The sequence below is a fragment of the Oreochromis niloticus genome, linkage group LG22, assembly GCF_001858045.2.
Source record: "Oreochromis niloticus isolate F11D_XX linkage group LG22, O_niloticus_UMD_NMBU, whole genome shotgun sequence".
NCBI classification, from domain to species: Eukaryota; Metazoa; Chordata; class Actinopteri; order Cichliformes; family Cichlidae; genus Oreochromis; species Oreochromis niloticus.
In genome coordinates this window covers 26,668,496-26,687,865 of record NC_031985.2, presented here as the reverse complement: position 1 = coordinate 26,687,865, position 19,370 = coordinate 26,668,496, and the positions used below count along the sequence as shown (strand labels likewise).

The following is a 19,370-nucleotide window of genomic DNA, read 5'->3' as shown; positions in this document are numbered from 1 at the left end:
GTTGAGATCCCCTGCAAAGTGTAATGGATCTCAATTTACTAATAAATGCATTTCCTCTCAGCATATTCAGTACTGTCTTTATTATCACAGAGGACAGCAAATGTAATGCCCCGTTGATGGAGAGCTTAGAGGCCACCAAACCTGCACACTGGCATCTCTTGATGTGTCTTTGCTGCCATCTAGTGGCCACAGAGGCTAACGCTGGTGTAATAAAATATCTGTACTATAGGGGTCACTGTGAGGTCATTTTTCACAGTTTTGCTTGTTTTTAGAAGCCACTTTGGATTAGTGTGGGAGCGAACGTGCTCTTTGCTTAGTGACCACTAGATGTCAGTAAGTGACTGTTTGCTTGGTGATCAGGTGCATTATTTGGAAGTGTTCGCTCATTCCTTCTGTTAGCAAAGAAGATGCAGACACCCATTTTTGTGAACAAGCTTGAAAGTCACCAGTGCCTCCTCACTCACTGAATCACATCCATTTACATTTTTTTCTAAGGTTATTTTAGTACAGTGCAAGAAAACAAAAAGCAAGATGTGAATAAGGGAGGAAGTTGATGAAATGCTTGTGATTACACTCCAGTTTCATTCACTGCTCAGCTCCCCCCAAATTTGGGAAGTTTGTTAAATCCTGCCCAACGGGTTTTAGAAACTACACGTGTGTATGTGTGTGTTTTTACACTGTTGAGCCTGAGACAGAGAATTCCAGGGGCCAGCACTGGGGGCTGGACAACACCTCTCTTACTCTCTTTGCCCTACTCCCTCCCCACCCTCCTCAACTTGCCATCCATCCTGTGGGCTGTGCATACAGCACCCCCGACCTCCCCTCCTCCTCCTTCTTCTTGGACAGCTTTGCTCCACCAGCTCCGCACTGTGCCGGCCTTGAGAGGAGTAAGGGAGCAGAAAGAGGCACTAGAAGAGAGGATTTGCTGAACCGAGGAGAGACAGACAGGGGAGAGGGACCATGGCTGCTCTCTCTGCCTTGCTGAAGACCTGGGTTATTCTGCAGACCTTGTGCCTGGCTTTGGCTCAAGTGGTGAGTGGCACAGAGGAGCTCAAGACCTGATCGGGGCTCAAGGGTTCAGGGGGTAAGGGCCCTCGGTGAGGGTCCAGTCAGCTATGGATATATTGAGGTGATCTTGTAGGTTTCGTGCCATCTTGGGCTGGATGAAGGGATTAAATAACCACAGCATGGAAGCAAGGATATAAGTGTGATGAGTACCCAGCTTTTATAGAATGAATGTAGAAGAAAATGGTTTTCAGGGGTGGAAGCTATCTTGTGGATCTTTCATGGATCACCCTTATCGCACATGGACTGTTAGGTCTTTCTAACCACGGCGCCCCCTCTTTTTTAAGGCACGGATTCATCATTACCTAGGCTACCTTTACAGGGGCCAAGAGGAGCACCATTTAACCAAGAATGATGGGATTTATTTTTTCAGTTTTTTGGGGGTCAAATCTTTGCAGCCATGCCAGATTTAAGAAAAAAAAAAAGTCAGTGTGCACTGACACAGACACACAAACTTTGTCCACTGAGCGTGAAAGCTGTTATTCAAACAGACACCTACACGTTATCTTCTGGACTTACAGGAGTTTTCGTTTTCAAGGATCACTCTGTGTTTTGTTTTGGGGGTTTTAACACCTGAAGAATTCAAAGTTGGATTTATTCTTTTATCACTTGATGGACTGACTCTTGCAATAAAATGTTGTTCAAGACAGGCAGTAGGATGGAGAAGGAGGGGGGTGGGTGGGGTGGGGGTAAACAGTGCCAGTTTCATAGCCCTTCCTCCCACATTCCTCCTCAATCCTTTGTGTTTACCTCCTCAAAGACGCCAGTTTTATCACATTATTTTTGTTACAATGCTCCATGTTAAACTCACTCGGCTTTCAGAGTTGCCCACCTTAACCTGCAATAACCACTCCGGTATTTGATTGTATGATGGAGGGTTAGCTTATATTTCCTCATTTGGGAAAATAAAACATACATCAAATGTGTTTTCTGTTTTATAAAAAACCATGAAAATTAATATCCACTACGATATTATAATGTATATTTAAGATCTGTTAGTTATATATTCCACAATGATACTGCATCCTGATTGTTGCACAGACTACTGCACAGAGTGAATTAATAAATGTTGCCGTTTGACCTTTTTTCCTCTCTGTCTGTGTTTCAGAACGGTCCACCTGGACCTCCGGGCCCGCCAGGCCCACCCGGCCCCTCTGGCACTCCTGGGTCAGATGGCATTGATGTGAGTATCCACACAGGTTTGCCAAATAGGTTTTCCCACAAAGCTCCTCATTGTACTGGAGAAATACCAAATCAGGAGGTGCAGCGCAGTACTGAAGTCGTACCAGCAGAGAGCGCTGCAAATGAAAACACTGGCACAAAAGAGCTCTGTTCCCAGCAGAGAGAGGGGTCTTTGAGAAGAGATCCTTGCCTCAGACCTGAGTTTGGGTCACAGTAACGTGATATGTGCGAGTTACTCAAAGGGTTAACAACAGACAAAGTCGTGTAAATGTGTTGGAAACAGAAGCTGCTGTAGAGCAGTGTGGAGATAGCATGCTTTATGGCTCAACCCCAAATCAAATGTAAAAAGTCTCTTTTTTTATTAGCATTTTAGCCAAAAAACAATTTTTAAAAAGCTCTTTATCTATCAATAAACGGTGTCAGTCTAGCATGTTATTAAACCTGTCACTCTTTGCTCACTCATCCAAAGGCTTAACAGTGGGATCAAAGCCTGATAGAAAACGCAGCCAGTGTAGACACACTTCAGAGTTCATCCAAAGATTGCTTATAATGTCAACACTGGAGCAACTGATTAACATCTGCCCGTGGGCCTCTCTGTGCTCAGCACAGTATATATTTATGTGGCACATGCTGTCTCATGAAATTTGCGATGTGATAAATCTTCCCAAATTCATTTCTATGAGGTGATGCGTAGCAGTGAAAGGCATTTAGGTGATGAATATGATACAGTTGTGAACACAAAGGTGTAACCATGTCATATACTGTATGTTTAGTTGGGTTAACACATGCCCTTTGTCTATCTGCAGGGAGAGAAAGGACGTCCCGGCTCACCTGGCCCACCAGTAAGTCTATACTGTCACGGTGCCAGTTTAATTTTGCAGCAACTTTAACTTGTGATTTACTTGAACATGGTTTTCTTGACGGCAGCACGGTATATTTTTTGCTGTAGGGGCAAAAGGGAGAGCCAGGAGAACCAGGTCCTGACGGATCACCGGGGGAGAATGGCATTGATGTAAGTAAACTGTGTGTAAGAGAGAATGAAAAAAGGAGAAAAATTTTTAAAAATTGCTTCCAGATTTTGAACTTCAATTTTGAAACATATTTTCACAAGTTTTACAGCTTTTCCTTCAGACAAACACCTCCCCCATGGCCATTCATACGATGCCAAAGTAATTAAATGATAAATTTCTGTAATTTTGTGCATTTACTTGTTACAACTCAAGGCCAAAGAGTGATGCAGACAGGTTTCTTTCATTTACTACAGCAGCGTTTTTTATCGTGAAGAAAAATGAGACAAACTGCTGAAATTGTGCTTCTTTTTCTTATATTAAGATATTCACTCATTAAATGTGTAGTTACATTTCTCTACATTGGCAGAAAGGGGAGCTTCACGGGTCCAGCCCATGTAAGAGCAAAGCGGGTTGTTTGTGGCCTGCGATGTAAAATAAGTTTAACATCCCTGCACTAGAGGCTCAGTCTTGTTTGTTGTCCTATATCCTGGATGATCTTTACAACATGCTATGTTTGTGATAGCGCAGTCTGAGCACCCAGAGGTCAGTGTTTTGTAGCCAGGATATCAGGTTCAAAGCTATTACCAGAAGTTTTAGGACTACATTTCACAACCCAATCCCTCTTCTTTGCTTTTAATATATTTACCTCCATGCAACCACATCACACTAAAATATGACTAGATAATAAAATACGCTCTACAAGTGGTCTGTAAAAAACCCCAGAAAGCTTCTTGATTCTGTTGTACCTCACAGATTATTCATTTTCTTACCCAGGCATCTGTTTTAACAGTGAAAGGGGCTAGTTAATATTATTTTTTTTTTCTACATATTTACACCAGGTTTTTTCCCAGCTTTCCACAGAGAACATGAAACCTATCGAGAGTGGAGTTTGTCCAGTTGTCATCGGAATAGATCAGTTTACATGAGAGCTTAGAATATTAGTAGGTGTTGATGACGTTTAATCTGGTCTATATACTACACATTACTTTTTTTGCTTATGTATGTTTGTTTTAACTATAAAATAAGAGCCATATTATTATGTCATTGCAAGTCCTAACTACTGCCATCGTGCAGAGCCAGAGACTCGTATATAACTGTGTCCTAGCTTTTTCAATGTGAGTTGCTGCTTTAGATGGAACTTGAGCATCAGTGCCAAACGGTCATATGCTAACAGAAGCACAAACATGCACACACACACACACACACACACACACACACACACACACACACACACACAACCAGGCATTCCTCAGAGGTTTAGCCAGTAATCTGCCCTGGAATCTCAGTCTCAGGTTTGTTTCCCAATTACTTACCTGAACCATGTCAACTTTGATCAAATGTGAGGTTAACCCTCTTGTGATGTTAATTATGTTTCATTTGTAACAGTTTTCAGTATATACTGCATAGCACATCTACCCGATTTCATCCCTTTCTGTCTGCCTCCAGGGTTTGATTGGAGCGAAGGGTGACCGAGGTCCTATCGGGAGACCTGGACCAAAGGCAAGTGTCTAAACCTTAACCTAAAAAGATTATTAGTGCAAAACCACAATTGTGCTGCTGTTCTGTGGGAAATCTGTTTGTGCTGCTGGTGGAATACTCTGAAAGGCTCAGACTTATAGAAATATAAAATGGGTAATGTTCCCTCTGTCCTGTCACTGTGATGTTGAGAATGACGTTGAACTCCCGCTTGCAGGGGAAAGCGTGAGAATCGCTGTCTTGTTAAGGACTTTATTTCATTCATCCTGGTGTGCTGTTTTCATTTCGCAAAGATATTGTCATTATCATCTATATGTGTAATATTACCACAGTTAACAACCACAGATATGTTACTGATTTCTGCTGTTTGCAGGGTCAACCAGGTCCAACTGGTGAGCCCGGACCTCCTGTGAGTAAATCAATTTTAAACTGTCACTTTTTTAGTTTTTGTAAACGTTTTAAAAGAACTTAATATACAAAATGTCAACTCTAGTTTTCTGACAACTGAAGTTACAATGTAGCATCATAAACTGTCCACAACAAACAGACACCATCACTTATTTCTTTGCATTTTACAAGAATAGAATAGAATAATCCTTTAATTGTCCCACAAGGGGAAATTTGGATGTAACAGCAGCAAGAAAGACACATATACAAACAAACAGTACACGAGACACAGAACAGAAACATACACAATGTTTACATATTTACATCAAGGGCAATGGTTACCAAAAACAGAGTACTGTACCGTTGTTAAATTAAATAAAATTAAATCCAGGTAAGAGGCAAACCCTGAGGTTTTGACTTTCCCATCCTATGAAACCATTTCTCCTTTTTGTTTTGGACAGACAGAGTAGCAGATAGGGACTCGTGACTCTGTGTAGTTAACAGGTGCATTTCTAATTCACTGTGGGAAAACACAATGCCAATTCCAGGTATTAAGACTCAGCCTATTCAAAGAGAAACTGAATAGCTAACCCCTTGAAGCTTATTTATGTTGCTGTGGGAAATGTTTGTAAAGCAGATATAATCTGCTTAAGTGGCCATTGCCAGCTTGCAACATTGGGCATTATATATTAATTAACTTGTGGTCACATCTTGGTGTTTTTTTTCCCTTCATGGCTTCCCGCTCTTTGTTGTGGTCCTCGTGTTTTTCCGATTCTTCACATTGATTCCAATAATTTCAGCGATCTCCCTTTAGGATTTGTTGACATCTGTAATTCCATATATGGAGGCTATGATTATCATCTTATAATGAGGAAATGATTATTATACTCTCACTGATTCATTCAGAAAATGTGTTGAAATAGTAGCCAGAAATGCACAGGAGGAATCGACGAGGCCAGCCACAATTATGTTGCCGATTATGTCACAGAAATATTTTAACATGGGAGTCCACGAGGGCTGGCTTGCTTTAAGTGGTCGTGTGAGAAACTGCAGTTTTCAGCCTTCAGAGGTTGCTCTGCCACTAGTTTTGTGCAAAGCCCAAATATCTCCTCCTATATATCATTCATTTCATTTTTTTCTGTTCAGTTACTCTGAGTGATGAATAAGTGATACCCAGTATTTAATATGTATTATGATTGGCACCATTCGAAACACTACCCCTTGATGGAAAGGAAACAACTCATCTCTTATATTATTTTATGAGGCAGCCATGCAATTTACTGCCAGGAACCTTCAGTCAAAATGTTTGGATAACACTTTTTTGTAATATCTCTATTTAATCTGTTACGCATGTATTCGAGAGACGTGCAATATCTGGCTGTCTAACTGATTTCTAACTGCTTACTGGATCTTGTTGTTGTAGATCAGTAAGCAGTTTGAAACCTGGAAATTCCCCGAGAACATAACTATCAGATAGAGATTGGAATGGAATAGTTTTATAATATACAAGTACATTCATGTAAGTCTGTATTGAAGTTCAGTGCTTGAGTAAATGTGTTCTCTGTATATTAATATAAAATGATGCATGACTAATTGGCTAACATTATCTCATAGGGCTCTCGGGATACTTAAGAAATGAGTTATGATTGACTGAATTAGGCATTCTTTTCGAGCCTGCTCAGTTCTCTAACAAACATATTGGAACGCAGCTGGTTTTTTAAGGCAACCTCCTTAGTGCCTTTTTGGTCATGCTTGAATGCCTGACCAGCTGTGCCCTATTTTGGGTTCAGTTTATCCAAATGTGCTGTAAGATTTCTGCAGCTGACATGAGCCTGATCTCTATATGCAATCCTTAATAAAGGAGTCACACTCCATATTGTCATTAGATTCAGCCATTCCACACAAGCGACCATGAAGCATCAGCTGTAGCACAATCTTTCGCCACTAGGTGGTGCTCGATGTCCATCTATCGCACAATCTTTGTAAGTCCAGAGTCATTCAATGTCATGCTTGAGCACAACACTATTAGTTAATCCGTTATTTAGCGTTAACAGGCGTACTGTCTGGGGGCTGTGCTGTACACCCAGCTGTCTAACGCTCCACAGACAGGAGATCCAGCCCTGTGGGCTGTTCTTCCTCCAAGAAGGCTTACTTACTTAATTACTTTGTTTATAATTAATTCCAAGCAAAAGACACAGCAAACACAGACTGATTGTGTTCTGTGTCTTTGTTCCTGAGCACTATTTAACCTGCACTCACACTGTACACATGCATTACTGAATTCCTGCATTTGTTTTTAATTGGCTTTTGGAAACATTAATTGATACTCTGATGGATTGGTTCCACTTGTTACACAGTAATTTAACCCCTTGTCACTTTTGTCCACACAGGGACCTGGCCTTCCAGGACTGGCTGTAAGTAGCTTCTCTGGTATTGTGCAGTTATGCCTTCAACTCTTTAAAGCGTGGCAATAATTTGTCTCTGGTGGGATAAGTACATATCATTTTGTTTGTCACGCTCACTAACATAACTGTCCTGTATAGGGTATTCCAGGGCCAATTGGTCTCCCTGGTGAGATCGGACCAACTGGACCAAAGGTAACAAAACTCCAGCTTCGGTTTATTATGGGGACCTTTGTAACTTCTCAGAAGCTCTAAGTCACAATTTCTCTCTCTCCTCACAAACATTTAGGGTATCCTTGGACCACCGGGACCTCCAGGACTTCCTGGACCTCCGGGCAAGCCGGTAATTGTCCATCAAGGAGAAATCTTATGGATTGTAATGTGTCTTTCTGACTCAGTGTCACAAAGATCCTCGAGTTAAAGCCCAAACCATCTTTTAAAAAGCCTGTTTAAAAAACAAAACAAACATAAACTACTGTATCATAATATGTAGATTTCCTTGTTGCTGTAGATCCATTAAGCAGTTAGAAATCTGGAAAGATAGCATAAGCAACGACCATTAACTGAAGCATTGCTTCAGACAGCAATCTCAGCATGTCAGCTGGTCTCAGTGCCTGCCACATCAGCTGATGCTCACCTGTGCATCCTATTAGCAAGTCTGATGTAGGGCACGCTATTTAAGCTGCTCCCGCCTGCATACAGTTGGTGCTGCTTCTGCAAGCCGCTTTGGGCCTAACGTCTACTTCTACAGTAGCGCCTCTATTTCATGCTATTTTCTGACTTATTCAGCGTCACGTTCTCTATTATTGATGCCTGCTCTGGTCTTGCTGCTACGCTATATACTGTTAGGCCTCCTTAGCATATGTGGTGAGGTTCCAGATATAAATAGTGCAGATGCAGCAAAGATAAAAACATTCTTTTTAGGCTGATATTAGTAAATGTTACATTAACATATAAAATAATACCTGTTTGAACATGAATTATTTTATCAATGTATTATTTACTTGCAGAACAGTTTATAGCGCTCTAGAGGGCAAACATTCACAACGTCACTGCCTCATCCCAATTCCATTACACATAAGCACCAAAGCGCTGCTTGAATGTACTCAAAGTCAATCCACAGAAAGGATGTCACAGTAAACAATAGATGAAGGCACTGAGACTGGTGAGATCGGCTGTAAAAACTTAATAAATAAGTTCATTAGGCTTAATCAAGCGTACATTTCCATCAGTCTAATTGTTGCTGACTGAAATGACTGAATAGGATCACAGGCAAGGACATACTGCTGATGCCATGCTAAATGCGTGCTCTATCCAGCACACGGTTAATGTGTGCGTGTGTGTTTTTAATGCGTCGAATGGTAACAAAACACCAAGCGCAGCCAGAGATGACTGCTGCTTGAACAAGTCCCAACAGACACTAAGTGGTGATGCACCAAAAACAGTTTTAAGAGGTATGCTTTTAAGTCATTTTCCAGCGGCGTATGAACTCTCCTGTGTGCATCTCTCTGATTCCAAGGAGGGGAGGGGGGTGCTTCATTGAGAGTGATGTTCCCAGCCCAGGGGAGTGTATTTGTTTAGCTTTAGTGCTGTCCTAGGGTAAATAAACCCCCATTAGATCAGTGGGCTGTCTCATCTGGCTGTTGCAGAAATACATCAGCACCTGTAGAGATACTTTAACTTTCTAACTCAATCTATAAACAGAGAGGGGGAAAAATGGAGGGAGAAATAGATGGAGTGAAAGAGGGAGAGAGTGCTGGCTCAGCTTGGGAGGGTGGTAGACGCAACTGTCTGCCAACTGTGACTGGGTGACTTTGCTCATCCATGTATCTGTCTGTCTGCTTAGGGTCCTCCAGGCAAGTTTATTGTTGGAGAAGAGGGTAGTGCAGATTTCGAGGTAAGATCTTAAGATTCCTCCCCTCTTGCAAATCTATTCTGACACAACTTCACATTTCATAACCCATACACTGCATATTCTTCTCACTATCTCTTCCCAGTGTCCTCTCAACTGCCCAGCAGGACCTAAAGGCCCGCAGGGACTGCAGGGAGTCAAGGTGAGTAATCTGTCTGTTTCAGGCATCAGTGATCGTTTCGCATTACCAAATTATTATGACACCATCCTGACTAATTGTTGCCCCTCTAGGGACACAAAGGACGTGCCGGTACTCTTGGAGATCCTGGCAGCATTGGAAGACCGGTGAGCTGCTACAATCTCCGCTTGAGAGGATATGCGCGTGTACTCAGACACCCATACGTGTTCATGCCGTACAGTCGCTTTTGTACACTCACCCACCGTACAGGACCAAGGGGAGGCAAGGATTAGCTCTAATGAAGCCCCCTGAGGCACATGACTGGCATTAATCTGGCTGCGATTAGTCAGGCCTGGCCCTGGCTCTGGAGTTAGCACGCAGCAAGCCAGATGAAAGGGGTGGTGAGGAGCCAGGTACATGAAGAGTTGGATGAGAGAGTCAGGGTTAGCGCGGGCCTCTCACCTCGCTGTATTAAGCAGAGCTAATGAGCACACTGTGGGCTCCAAGGGAGCGGCTAGCCAAGCCCCAGGAATTAGCCTCTGATCTTCCCACACAAGGAGCTTTCTGGCAGCGCTTGCTTTAGATGCTCAAAACACTCAACGCATCAAGCAACCGCTCCTCCCAGGCCGACCAGTATTTTAAAGGAGCTGCCTGGCTCAATGTTGCTCTCTTTTTTTCTAAAACACAATGAAAGCTGTTTACATCCTCACCAGTTGTTTAAATGGATACCAACAGGGTTTGCTGTATCACTGATGCCCACGTGATACCAAAGATGGAGTAAGACTATCAGATTTATCTTTAAAGTGCGAAAAAAAACCCCAAGAACTTAATGAACCTGTTGAGGGTGGCGAGCAAGAACCTGGAACCCCAGCAAAAATAATATTTCTTTATTGGCACATAAACAAATGGTTTGAAGTGTCCAGTTCAGGGCTGGCATCATTCAAAGGGCAGGCTAATAGACTGCTCAGGCTAAACTGAGTGTTGATGAAGTGTGTAACTTCAGCAGGGAAACAATTAGGCCAGCTTAGCTTATTGTTGAGCTGAGCATCTAGCTGGGCACTAGAGTTCCTAAATCCTCCCAGTAACGCAAAAATCTCCCTGATTATGTTTGTTTAATCCGTGGCCTTCTGGATATGCAAAAACAAGTCGTGCTTTCGGGGAGTAACAATTGGCGCTTTGACTATTATTCCCTGTTTTCCCAAGATTTCAGTCTTTATGCTAAGCTTATCCCGACTTATCCCGGCACAAGAGTTCCATCGAGCCTTCATTTTCGCCTCTTTAAAAGTCTTGGCAAACCAATTATGCACTGATTGAATTGCTTCAGGTGCTGAAGACCACCAGAGGATGGTGTGAGCAGGCTGCGGTTCATCGATAGGCCCCAAAACCACTCACACACCAAACATGCAAACATCAGAAACTGGTTTCAATTAGATTTTTAGGTGAATGTTTGCTGAAGTCAAACATATAGAGACAAAACTAAATGAAATCTGTGGCTTGGTTAAACGTTTTTGAAGGTTTCACAATTGCTTCCAGGCATGTGTGCTACAGGGTGAAGCACATACTGATTATTATTAATCTTTTTTTTGTTCTTCATCAGGGCCCCAAGGGAGAAGTTGGTATCTCTGGGGAGCAGGGCATCCCAGGACCTTCGGTGTGCTGATAATTGAATATTTATCGTTTTCATATTATAATCTACATAGTATCATCTCAAATAGCCATTTCTTGTGGACAAGGGTGTCTGTCTTACCATAGTTTGCCTCTCTTCTAAGGGTCCCATGGGTCTGAGTGGTTATCCAGGAATGATGGGTCCCAAAGGAGAACCAGTGAGTACTCCACTCAGTTTATCGCAGTCACATAAAAAAAGCGTATTGGCTTTTTGTTTTTCTCCCTCTTTCTCTCTCTCTGAGTACAAGGCTGCTCTCATTCTTAGATGAGCACCAAGGAGGCACAGCCAGACTTGCCCCCACTCTACAAACATCATCCATTACCAGCAATGGGGACATATGGAAATGATGCTAACACAAATCTCTCTCCCTCTCTAATGAGTTGGGGTTGTCTGGGTCCACGGTGCCTCCATCTGTAGTTAATGATCCGCTGTAGCCATCCGTCTTACTGTTAACATTAGCCACGTTAGCCAAGTTAGCACCCCGGCTTAGTGCCAAAGCAAGAGTGCCTGGCTCTCTGTGTAGCTCCCATTAAAGAAGTGAGTTAAGCTCTAATTATCCCCTTATCACAATGAGTGGTAGGCTACCGCGACTTAGCTCCCTCTCTGATCCGAACAGATTGATGGCACTTCGTTGTTTTCCCTCAGGGCCCTCGTGGGTACAAGGGCATCGGCGGACCAGTAGGACCTCCTGGGCCACCTGTAAGACGGCACACACTTAAAGACACACAAATACAAATTCAGCTACTCATATAAAGAGGTATATTCACACACTGAATGCACTAAGGCAACTGGGAGTCTGCTCTTTTCTTTTCAGGGTGAGGAAGGACCTCGTGGACCACCTGGAGAGCCAGGCGATAAAGGAGACAAAGTGGGTGACTCTTGTAGTGGTTTCCCTGAAAGTTTTTTTGTCAAGGCAGTGGTTTGTGTAAAAAAAAAAAAAAAAAAAATCTATTTCAGAGCTTGAATGGAGGCAGCGATACTGATGTGCACCGTGGCTCTACTGAGGCTGATTTGTTTATCTTCTGCAGGGCAGCCGAGGTATCCAGGGCCCACAGGGTGCAGTTGGCAAAAAGGGAGAGAATGTGAGTGAACGCACTTTTGTTTTTTCAGGCCACAGTTGTGGAGGTGCTTGGCAAGGTGTGCCAAATGAAGTCCACTGACTCATCTGCCTGCTTTTTCAGGGTCTGCCGGGTATTGATGGAAAAGATGGCACACCTGGCATTCCTGGAATCAAGGTAAGCGTGTGCCAGCAGTGATAATGATGAGTAACTTCAATCGGAGGTAAAAAAAAAAGCAACCCAAAAACATCAATTTATTCTTCTTCTGCTCTCATTTATGCAGGGTGGCCCCGGTCAGGCCGGGATGCCCGGTCCTCCTGGTCCTCAGGGAGCAGCGGTGAGTGATCATTCGACGGGGGCGTGCGCGTTTTGTCGGAGAACTGTTCGACAACGCCACTAAAAAAAAAAAAAAAAGCACATGCAAATAAACCAGTAAACAGTCATTGTCACTCAGACCACGTAGAAGGGCAATCTGTTCTTCTCTTGAATCCAACAAAGCCGGAACACAGACAAGGGAAACCAGCTTGAAGCAGCGTGTAAAATTTCGGCGTGTTTTGTTTTCTGGGCAGTCATCCAGGTTAACAGTGACCCCGTGACCCATGCTGCTTTAGAATAAAAAGCACCTTGAAAATAGCATTCTCTCTTCAACCGCAAGCAATTTATCACAATCAGACCAGTGGGTAGACATAAGTGTGTGTTTGTGCGCGCGCCGTTCTGACTAACGGGTAATGGAGCTTGAGATGTGCACTGCATGAGATGCTACGCGGTCACTGCAGTGACACTAACACTCCCTAAAACTCATACACTGCAACTTAGCCTGCTTTATGTCAAACTGTGATACAGCAACCACACACACACACACACACATAAAATCAATGCAAGGTCTACAACTGTGGCAATCACACCTCAAGCCTATTTTTATCATTATCATTATATCAAACTGCATTATTACCGCCAACTGCTGACGCCTACGTAGCCATGTGCATTTCACGCTTGCTTTCCTGAAACGTGTCTGATGTGCAGATATGTAGTTTTGATTAGGACTGTTTTCAGCATTCTTTATTCCATCTTCAGGGATTACCTGGCAGCCCAGGAGCAAAAGGTGGACCTGGAGCAAAGGTATGCCTTCTACATGTTCATACTACAAGTTTCAGATAATGCAGCCCGGGGTATGTACATGAATCCCCTTTGAGCCAAAAGCTCAGGCTTCAGACTCCTCTAAACACCAAGTTTCCAGACACAGGGAGACACTCTCATCTCCGTATGTCAGTGAGAGTGGATATTGCTAACATTGCCATTTTAGACACACAGCTCTGCCTGTGAGGAGAGAAGCCCCAGCAACCTGCTTTTTAAATCTTTTGTCTGAGAGATGCATAAAGGGAGGAGAACTACAACAACTTGTTTCAGACTCTGGATGAACTAAGAAGATTTAACCCCCCCGCCCTCCCCAGTATATGACAAATAAGGACTATGGTGGACTTTGAATCGTGTACATTTTCTCTAGTAGAGTCCATGAATAAAAAAACGTGGCATTAGAAATGAGCATAACAGGTTTTCATGTAGTTGTAATGTGTGCCTTTCTTTTATAATATTCTCTTTCTAGGGGGAACCTGGACCTAGAGGTCATGTCGGCTTGCCTGGGCCCCCTGGACCTTTGGTAAACATGTGATTGTTTCTTTCCTTTGTGTTCAATTTGAATTTCAGGGGGGGTTTTGTATAGCACCAAATCGCAACAACAGTCGCCTCAACAGACTTTATATTGTAATTTAAAGACTCTCTGAGCAAGCACTTGGCAACAGAGGGAATGAAAAACTCACATTTAACGCGACAAAATCTCCAACGGAACCAGAAGACCATCTGTCGTGACCAGTTAGGGGGGAGGGGGAAAGAAGAGAGTAGAGGGAGACAGGAAATTAGAGGTCATCCGGGCCCTTATGTCTTTGAGACATTCATGTAGTGTTTAATATGCACACTGAGGGATATATCCTGGCTAATATTCCTCACAGTGTTACTGGAGGCCAAAGTAATGCCATCCAGAGGTACTAACCTGGTGTCTACCCACATGCTTACTCTGGATGGTATAGCAAAGTAGAAAAACAGTTAAAAGCTATAGCATGTAGCAAATAATTGTGCTTTCTCACTTTCTCAGGGTGAGCCTGGTATTCCTGGTGAGCCTGGTATGCAAGGAATCCCTGGACCTAAGGTACAAACCTGAATATCACATTAAAACACTAGTGGCAGCTGCTGCTTACTCACCTCACCTGATGTCCGCAGGGCGACAGAGGGGAGCGAGGACCAGTTGGGCCACAGGGAGCAGCCGGCAAGCCTGTAAGCTGCACCGTGTCTTTTTCACACTTCATAACGTGCTCTTTACTTCAAACACATACTGCAGCAGAGCCTCTGTTTTCTCCTCACAGGGAAGCAAAGGAGAGAGAGGGCCCATCGGTGTGCCTGGTGCCCAGGGTCTCAGTGGAACAAAGGGAGACAAGGTCTGTGGACTTTGTGATAATGCAGTTACACAAAGCTGCACATTGGGGGCAGTGTTTACTCAATAATAGAAGTCAAAGCGAACCCCCCACAGTGAAACCCTTGAATGAGTGAAGCAATATAAATGATAATCTAGGCATAATCATGTTCCTTGTTTTAGAAATGAGGCAACATCTTTCTTAGTTTGTGGTCTCTGGTGTCGCTGGTTTCAATCAGTACTGAATCCTTGTTTTTCTGAGGATAATCCAGTTTACATTTGTCCACATTTACATTTACTCCGTCTCTCCTGCCAGGGCTTCCAAGGAAAAGTCGGGTCAAAGGGGGGCATTGTGAGTAGCACCTCTTTTAAACTGCACCACTGGCTCCGTACTTAAGAATACTTTCAAGAGCCTTTTCGTTCCCCTTATTCTTCGTTACCTCTCTGTCGCTTTTAGGGTGACCCCGGAGTCGAGGGATTGGCCGGCGAAAAAGGCGAAAAGGTAAAAACGTGTACATTTGTTCCAGCACAGACTAAAGCTGCTTTAAAGTTGTTGGTGGTTTTTGTTGCCATAAGGACCACAAAAAGTTTCCAAGTTTGAAAAGGAAAAGGAAATAAATAAATGCAACTTTTAGGTTTTAGATAAAAAAAAAAGGTTTAGACATTTGGTTCTGGAGGCATCAAAGCAGACAGTTATATACAAGAAAATGTTGGAAGCGTTACCAAAGTTAAGAAGAAGAACAGGATGTCTGTTTTTTTCAAATTTGCATACAAATCCCCATTATAATCCAGATGGCAAATAAGCTATTTACATGACAGTGAAGCAGTGATGCACATTTGGGTCTTTGAAGCTGCATTTTTAGATGTTCATTTACAATATTCATCCTTGAATTATTGCTCAGTGAGTGTCTCCGAGGCGCAAATGATGGATGGAAATGATGAATGGGGAAAATGACTTTCTGTCTTTGCTGTGACAGGGTTTGTCTGGCGAACCTGGGCCCAAAGGACAGGTGAGAATTGCAACGAGTGGAAATCTGACTGCTTGGATGGACTTGTTTTGCTTCATTCTTTCCCTACTCATTGCCACCTTTCTATAAGCCAACCCTGACCTTTAACTCTGTAACCCAAAGCCTATGGTATTAATTATAAGAGTTAATTCTCATTATTCATGATGTGTTGGGCCTCACTGGATCGATTCTCTTTTTTCCTCACAGCAAGGAATCAGGGGTGACACTGGACACAATGGACCCACTGGAGATCCTGGCAAACCAGGAGACCAGGGGACCACCGGGGCTGCCCGGTCCTAGGGGGGCTTAATGGAGAACGAGGAGTACCCGGTATGCCGGGCATTCAGGGACCATCAGTGAGTCCAGTTCCACTCTTAATCAAAGACACATATACAGACAAAACACCAAGCAGTGTTTAGTCAGTGCTCAGTGTTTTCCTCCTCTCTCCAGGGACGTGATGCATCTGACCAACATATTGTTGAGGTTGTGCTGAAGATGATGCAGGGTGAGAATCTAGACCTGCTTTAATCTCCTGAGCAATCATCAAAGACCAGTTAATCAAAATGATGACGCCCTCTCTTCCGTTACAGAGAGGCTAGCGGCCGTGGCAGTAAGCGCCAAGAGAGCTGTGCTTGGTGGTGCAGGTGTAATGGGGCCTCCCGGACCCCCTGGACCTCCAGGGGCACCTGGGCCTCAGGGACCACATGGCTTACCTGGTGCCCGCGGCATCCCCGGCATTATTGGAGCACATGGGCAAATTGGAAACACAGGGCTTAAGGGTAAAACTAAACATTAGTACTTTTGCATATTGGAATATCTGAAGTTTAACTTCTTAGGCATTAAACGCCTTTTTGTTCTTTCATCTACCTCAGGAAAAAGAGGTCCAAAGGGAGAGAGAGGAGATCCAGGTAGACCTCACCCAGGTCCACCAGGAGCTCCAGGAATACAAGGTAAGACCTGAAGCCTTCTAAATGAACCTGTAAGGTAAGATTTTGTGCATATTCCTAGGCAATTCAGTTCAATTTGATTCAATCCAGTTTATTTTATGAAGTTTTAAATCACAACCACTGTCAGCTCAGGGCACTTTATATTATAGGGTTAAAGACCCTCCAATAATGCAGAGAAAACCCTGACAATCAGACAACCCCCCATGACCATGCACTTGGCGACAGTGGGGAGGAAAAACACACTTTTATAAGGAGTTAAGTTGTGTTAAGCTGAGGGAAGTTACATGAAATCACAGGATCTGTCAAATCTGTGTAATTCCACCTCCATCATGGCTGGGCTGCAGCAGAATGCCACTAAAATACTGATTCTTTGCAAATCACATACTACTCACTGTCACTGCAATCTGGGGGAAGAACCACAAAATCTAGTGACACTGCCACCTAAAACTTTCTTATAAAAAAAACAAACAAAAAAACTTCTTGTTTACAGCATACTCTCATGTTCAAATTTTAAGATGCAAGTGGGAGTGCCAGAGGGATGGAGAATTTTTGAATAGTAATATTCTAGTGACTGGGCCAGAAGTCAACACAGCTGCTGCATAAACGTACCTAACAATGGATTCACTTGTGAAATCAAGAAATGTTAAGATTCTGGACAGCCTTTAAAAAAAGTGCAGTGTGCATGTGACACAGCAATACAATCAAATGCAGTAAAGTCAGAACATGTGTATGAGCTCAGATGTGTCTCTTCATCCCTCCACATGGATTTTGTTGATCTCTAAAGAAAAAGAGAAGCTTCAGTGGACATTTAAGTCACATGTACATCAACGTTTACTCACAGAGTGTGTCTCAATTGCACTTTGCCTACATTCAACCTAGCTTTTCTTGGGGCACTGTAGTAGTCCTTCCGCAAAGTTTTTTTCATGAACACAGATAAGAAGAAGAAGAAAGGTACTGCAAGCAACTGAAGGACCTGGCATTACTGCTCTCTCCACAGGAGAGCCTGCTGAAAGGCATTTTAAAGGCATCATTAACTCCAGTAATTTAACAGATGCTCTTGAATGAGAATGTAATAGGCTTGCAACAGCACACGCTAATTCAAAGACAGAGAAACACACTCACACTTCTGTGTGCACACATGCACACAACTTAAATATATGCATGCATACAGTACACACATGTAATCCAAGTCCAGAATGGGGTTTTCAACTCTTAGAATGAAATTTGGTGCAGTTAATCTTTTTGACCCCTCGAAATCAGCTAAATCCCATTTGATGTTAAACTCTGTCACTCTGCAGGCCCCCCCGGTATCGATGGAGTGGCTCGGGACGGTAGGCCCGGAGAGAGAGGACCTCAGGGAACACCTGGAGAGGCCGGTCGCCCCGGTAAGTCGGGTCCGCCGGGTCTCCCGGGATTCTGCGAGGCAGCGATGTGCCTGGCCGCGTCTGCTTACACCTCACCGAGACTACAGGAGGCGGGAACGATCAAAGGACCCAATGTTTAGAGGCCCTGTCTCCCCATAAGCAGATCACAGCACCTGGGAGAGAGGGAGCGAGGCAAGGAAAAAAGGCGAGAGACCACTCTTCTCAAGCCGGGCAACATCAAGAACGAGAGGTGGGGGGGGGACAATAATAGTACATTGACTGCATGTGTAGCCCCCCCCCACCGCTCCTTCCTAGAACTGACAACCTGAAGTTTTGACTGGTGGGACATCATGATCTTAATCCTCCACATCACCATGACAACAGCAGCTCACAGCCACCCACATCCGTCTGAAATCTCAAGTGTTTTTTTTGGATGTCGGTGTCAGCGCCGTCCAAATATCCCAGTCCTGCTCAAGCAGTGAAAGAGGAACAGATTTTATATTACATCTCTTTTTTTTGGTCTCTCACCAACACAAAGCGTCTATGAGCTGAAAGGAGCTAAACCAAATGTGGTGAAGGATGCTTTTTCTTTGTTTGGTCACTTTAAATGCTTTTTTTTTTTCCATATGCAATATTTTGTCAGAGGAATGTTTTGAAGTTTTAACAACCTGCCTCTTTTGCAACATCACACCCGTTGCCTTAAAAGTGTACCCCGTAAACCTGACTAATAAATGATTGCAGCCCCAGTTTCCACTCAGTACTGTACCGCATTGTAAAATGTAGTCTTTTTCATTCGTAGGCTTGAGTGAGATCCCTGATTTACCTCATGTGTACACTGCCCTCCCTTCCCAATCCCCCGCTTTCAACCCAAGTCTCGTTTTAGAAACTAACGACTAGCTTTATCTCTTCTTCTTGTTGCCTGGCAACAGCATATCCCGATGGGCACTCCCATCTCCCACAATGCAGTGCTGTAAATCTTTGTAAATGTGTGTTGATTATTATGTAGAGGAAAAGGAATGGGTTACGATATGCACCAACAAAAATCCTGTGTTAATGAAATCAGTGAGTAATAAGGAGTTCCTACAGAAATAATGACTCCTCCTCAGAGCAAATCAGTTAACGGTCCTAATGTGCTTTCTGTGCCACTGTCAACTTTCCATGGGAGGTCAGTGCTTTAATGACGACTTATTTTCATCAAAAGAAGCTATTTATTGTTCTTTATATATAATCATCTGTAAAAAAAATAAATAAAGTTGTTTGCTGGCTGTTCAGGCAATCCCAGACTAATAAAGAGGAACCTTTTCTAAGAGCC

At 43.4% G+C, this 19,370-nt stretch overlaps 1 protein-coding gene across 1 annotated transcript; it reads left to right on the top strand.

Moving 5' to 3' along the window:
• The first annotated feature begins 758 nt into the window (after window positions 1–758).
• On the top strand, window positions 759–19,367 carry col9a2 (procollagen, type IX, alpha 2). The gene is given in 34 exon segments (XM_003448916.5): window positions 759–1,032; window positions 2,174–2,248; window positions 3,054–3,089; window positions 3,197–3,259; window positions 4,704–4,757; window positions 5,107–5,142; window positions 7,511–7,534; window positions 7,664–7,717; window positions 7,812–7,865; window positions 9,369–9,419; window positions 9,520–9,576; window positions 9,666–9,719; window positions 11,150–11,203; window positions 11,322–11,375; window positions 11,864–11,917; window positions 12,033–12,086; window positions 12,247–12,300; window positions 12,400–12,453; window positions 12,560–12,613; window positions 13,351–13,395; window positions 13,880–13,933; window positions 14,426–14,479; window positions 14,551–14,604; window positions 14,694–14,765; window positions 15,057–15,092; window positions 15,198–15,242; window positions 15,718–15,750; window positions 15,955–16,020; window positions 16,022–16,048; window positions 16,050–16,103; window positions 16,198–16,252; window positions 16,338–16,526; window positions 16,620–16,697; window positions 17,993–19,367. Coding segments are annotated over 34 exon segments (2,076 nt in total). The 5' UTR covers window positions 759–960; the 3' UTR covers window positions 18,199–19,367.
• Window positions 19,368–19,370: the final 3 nt, after the last annotated feature.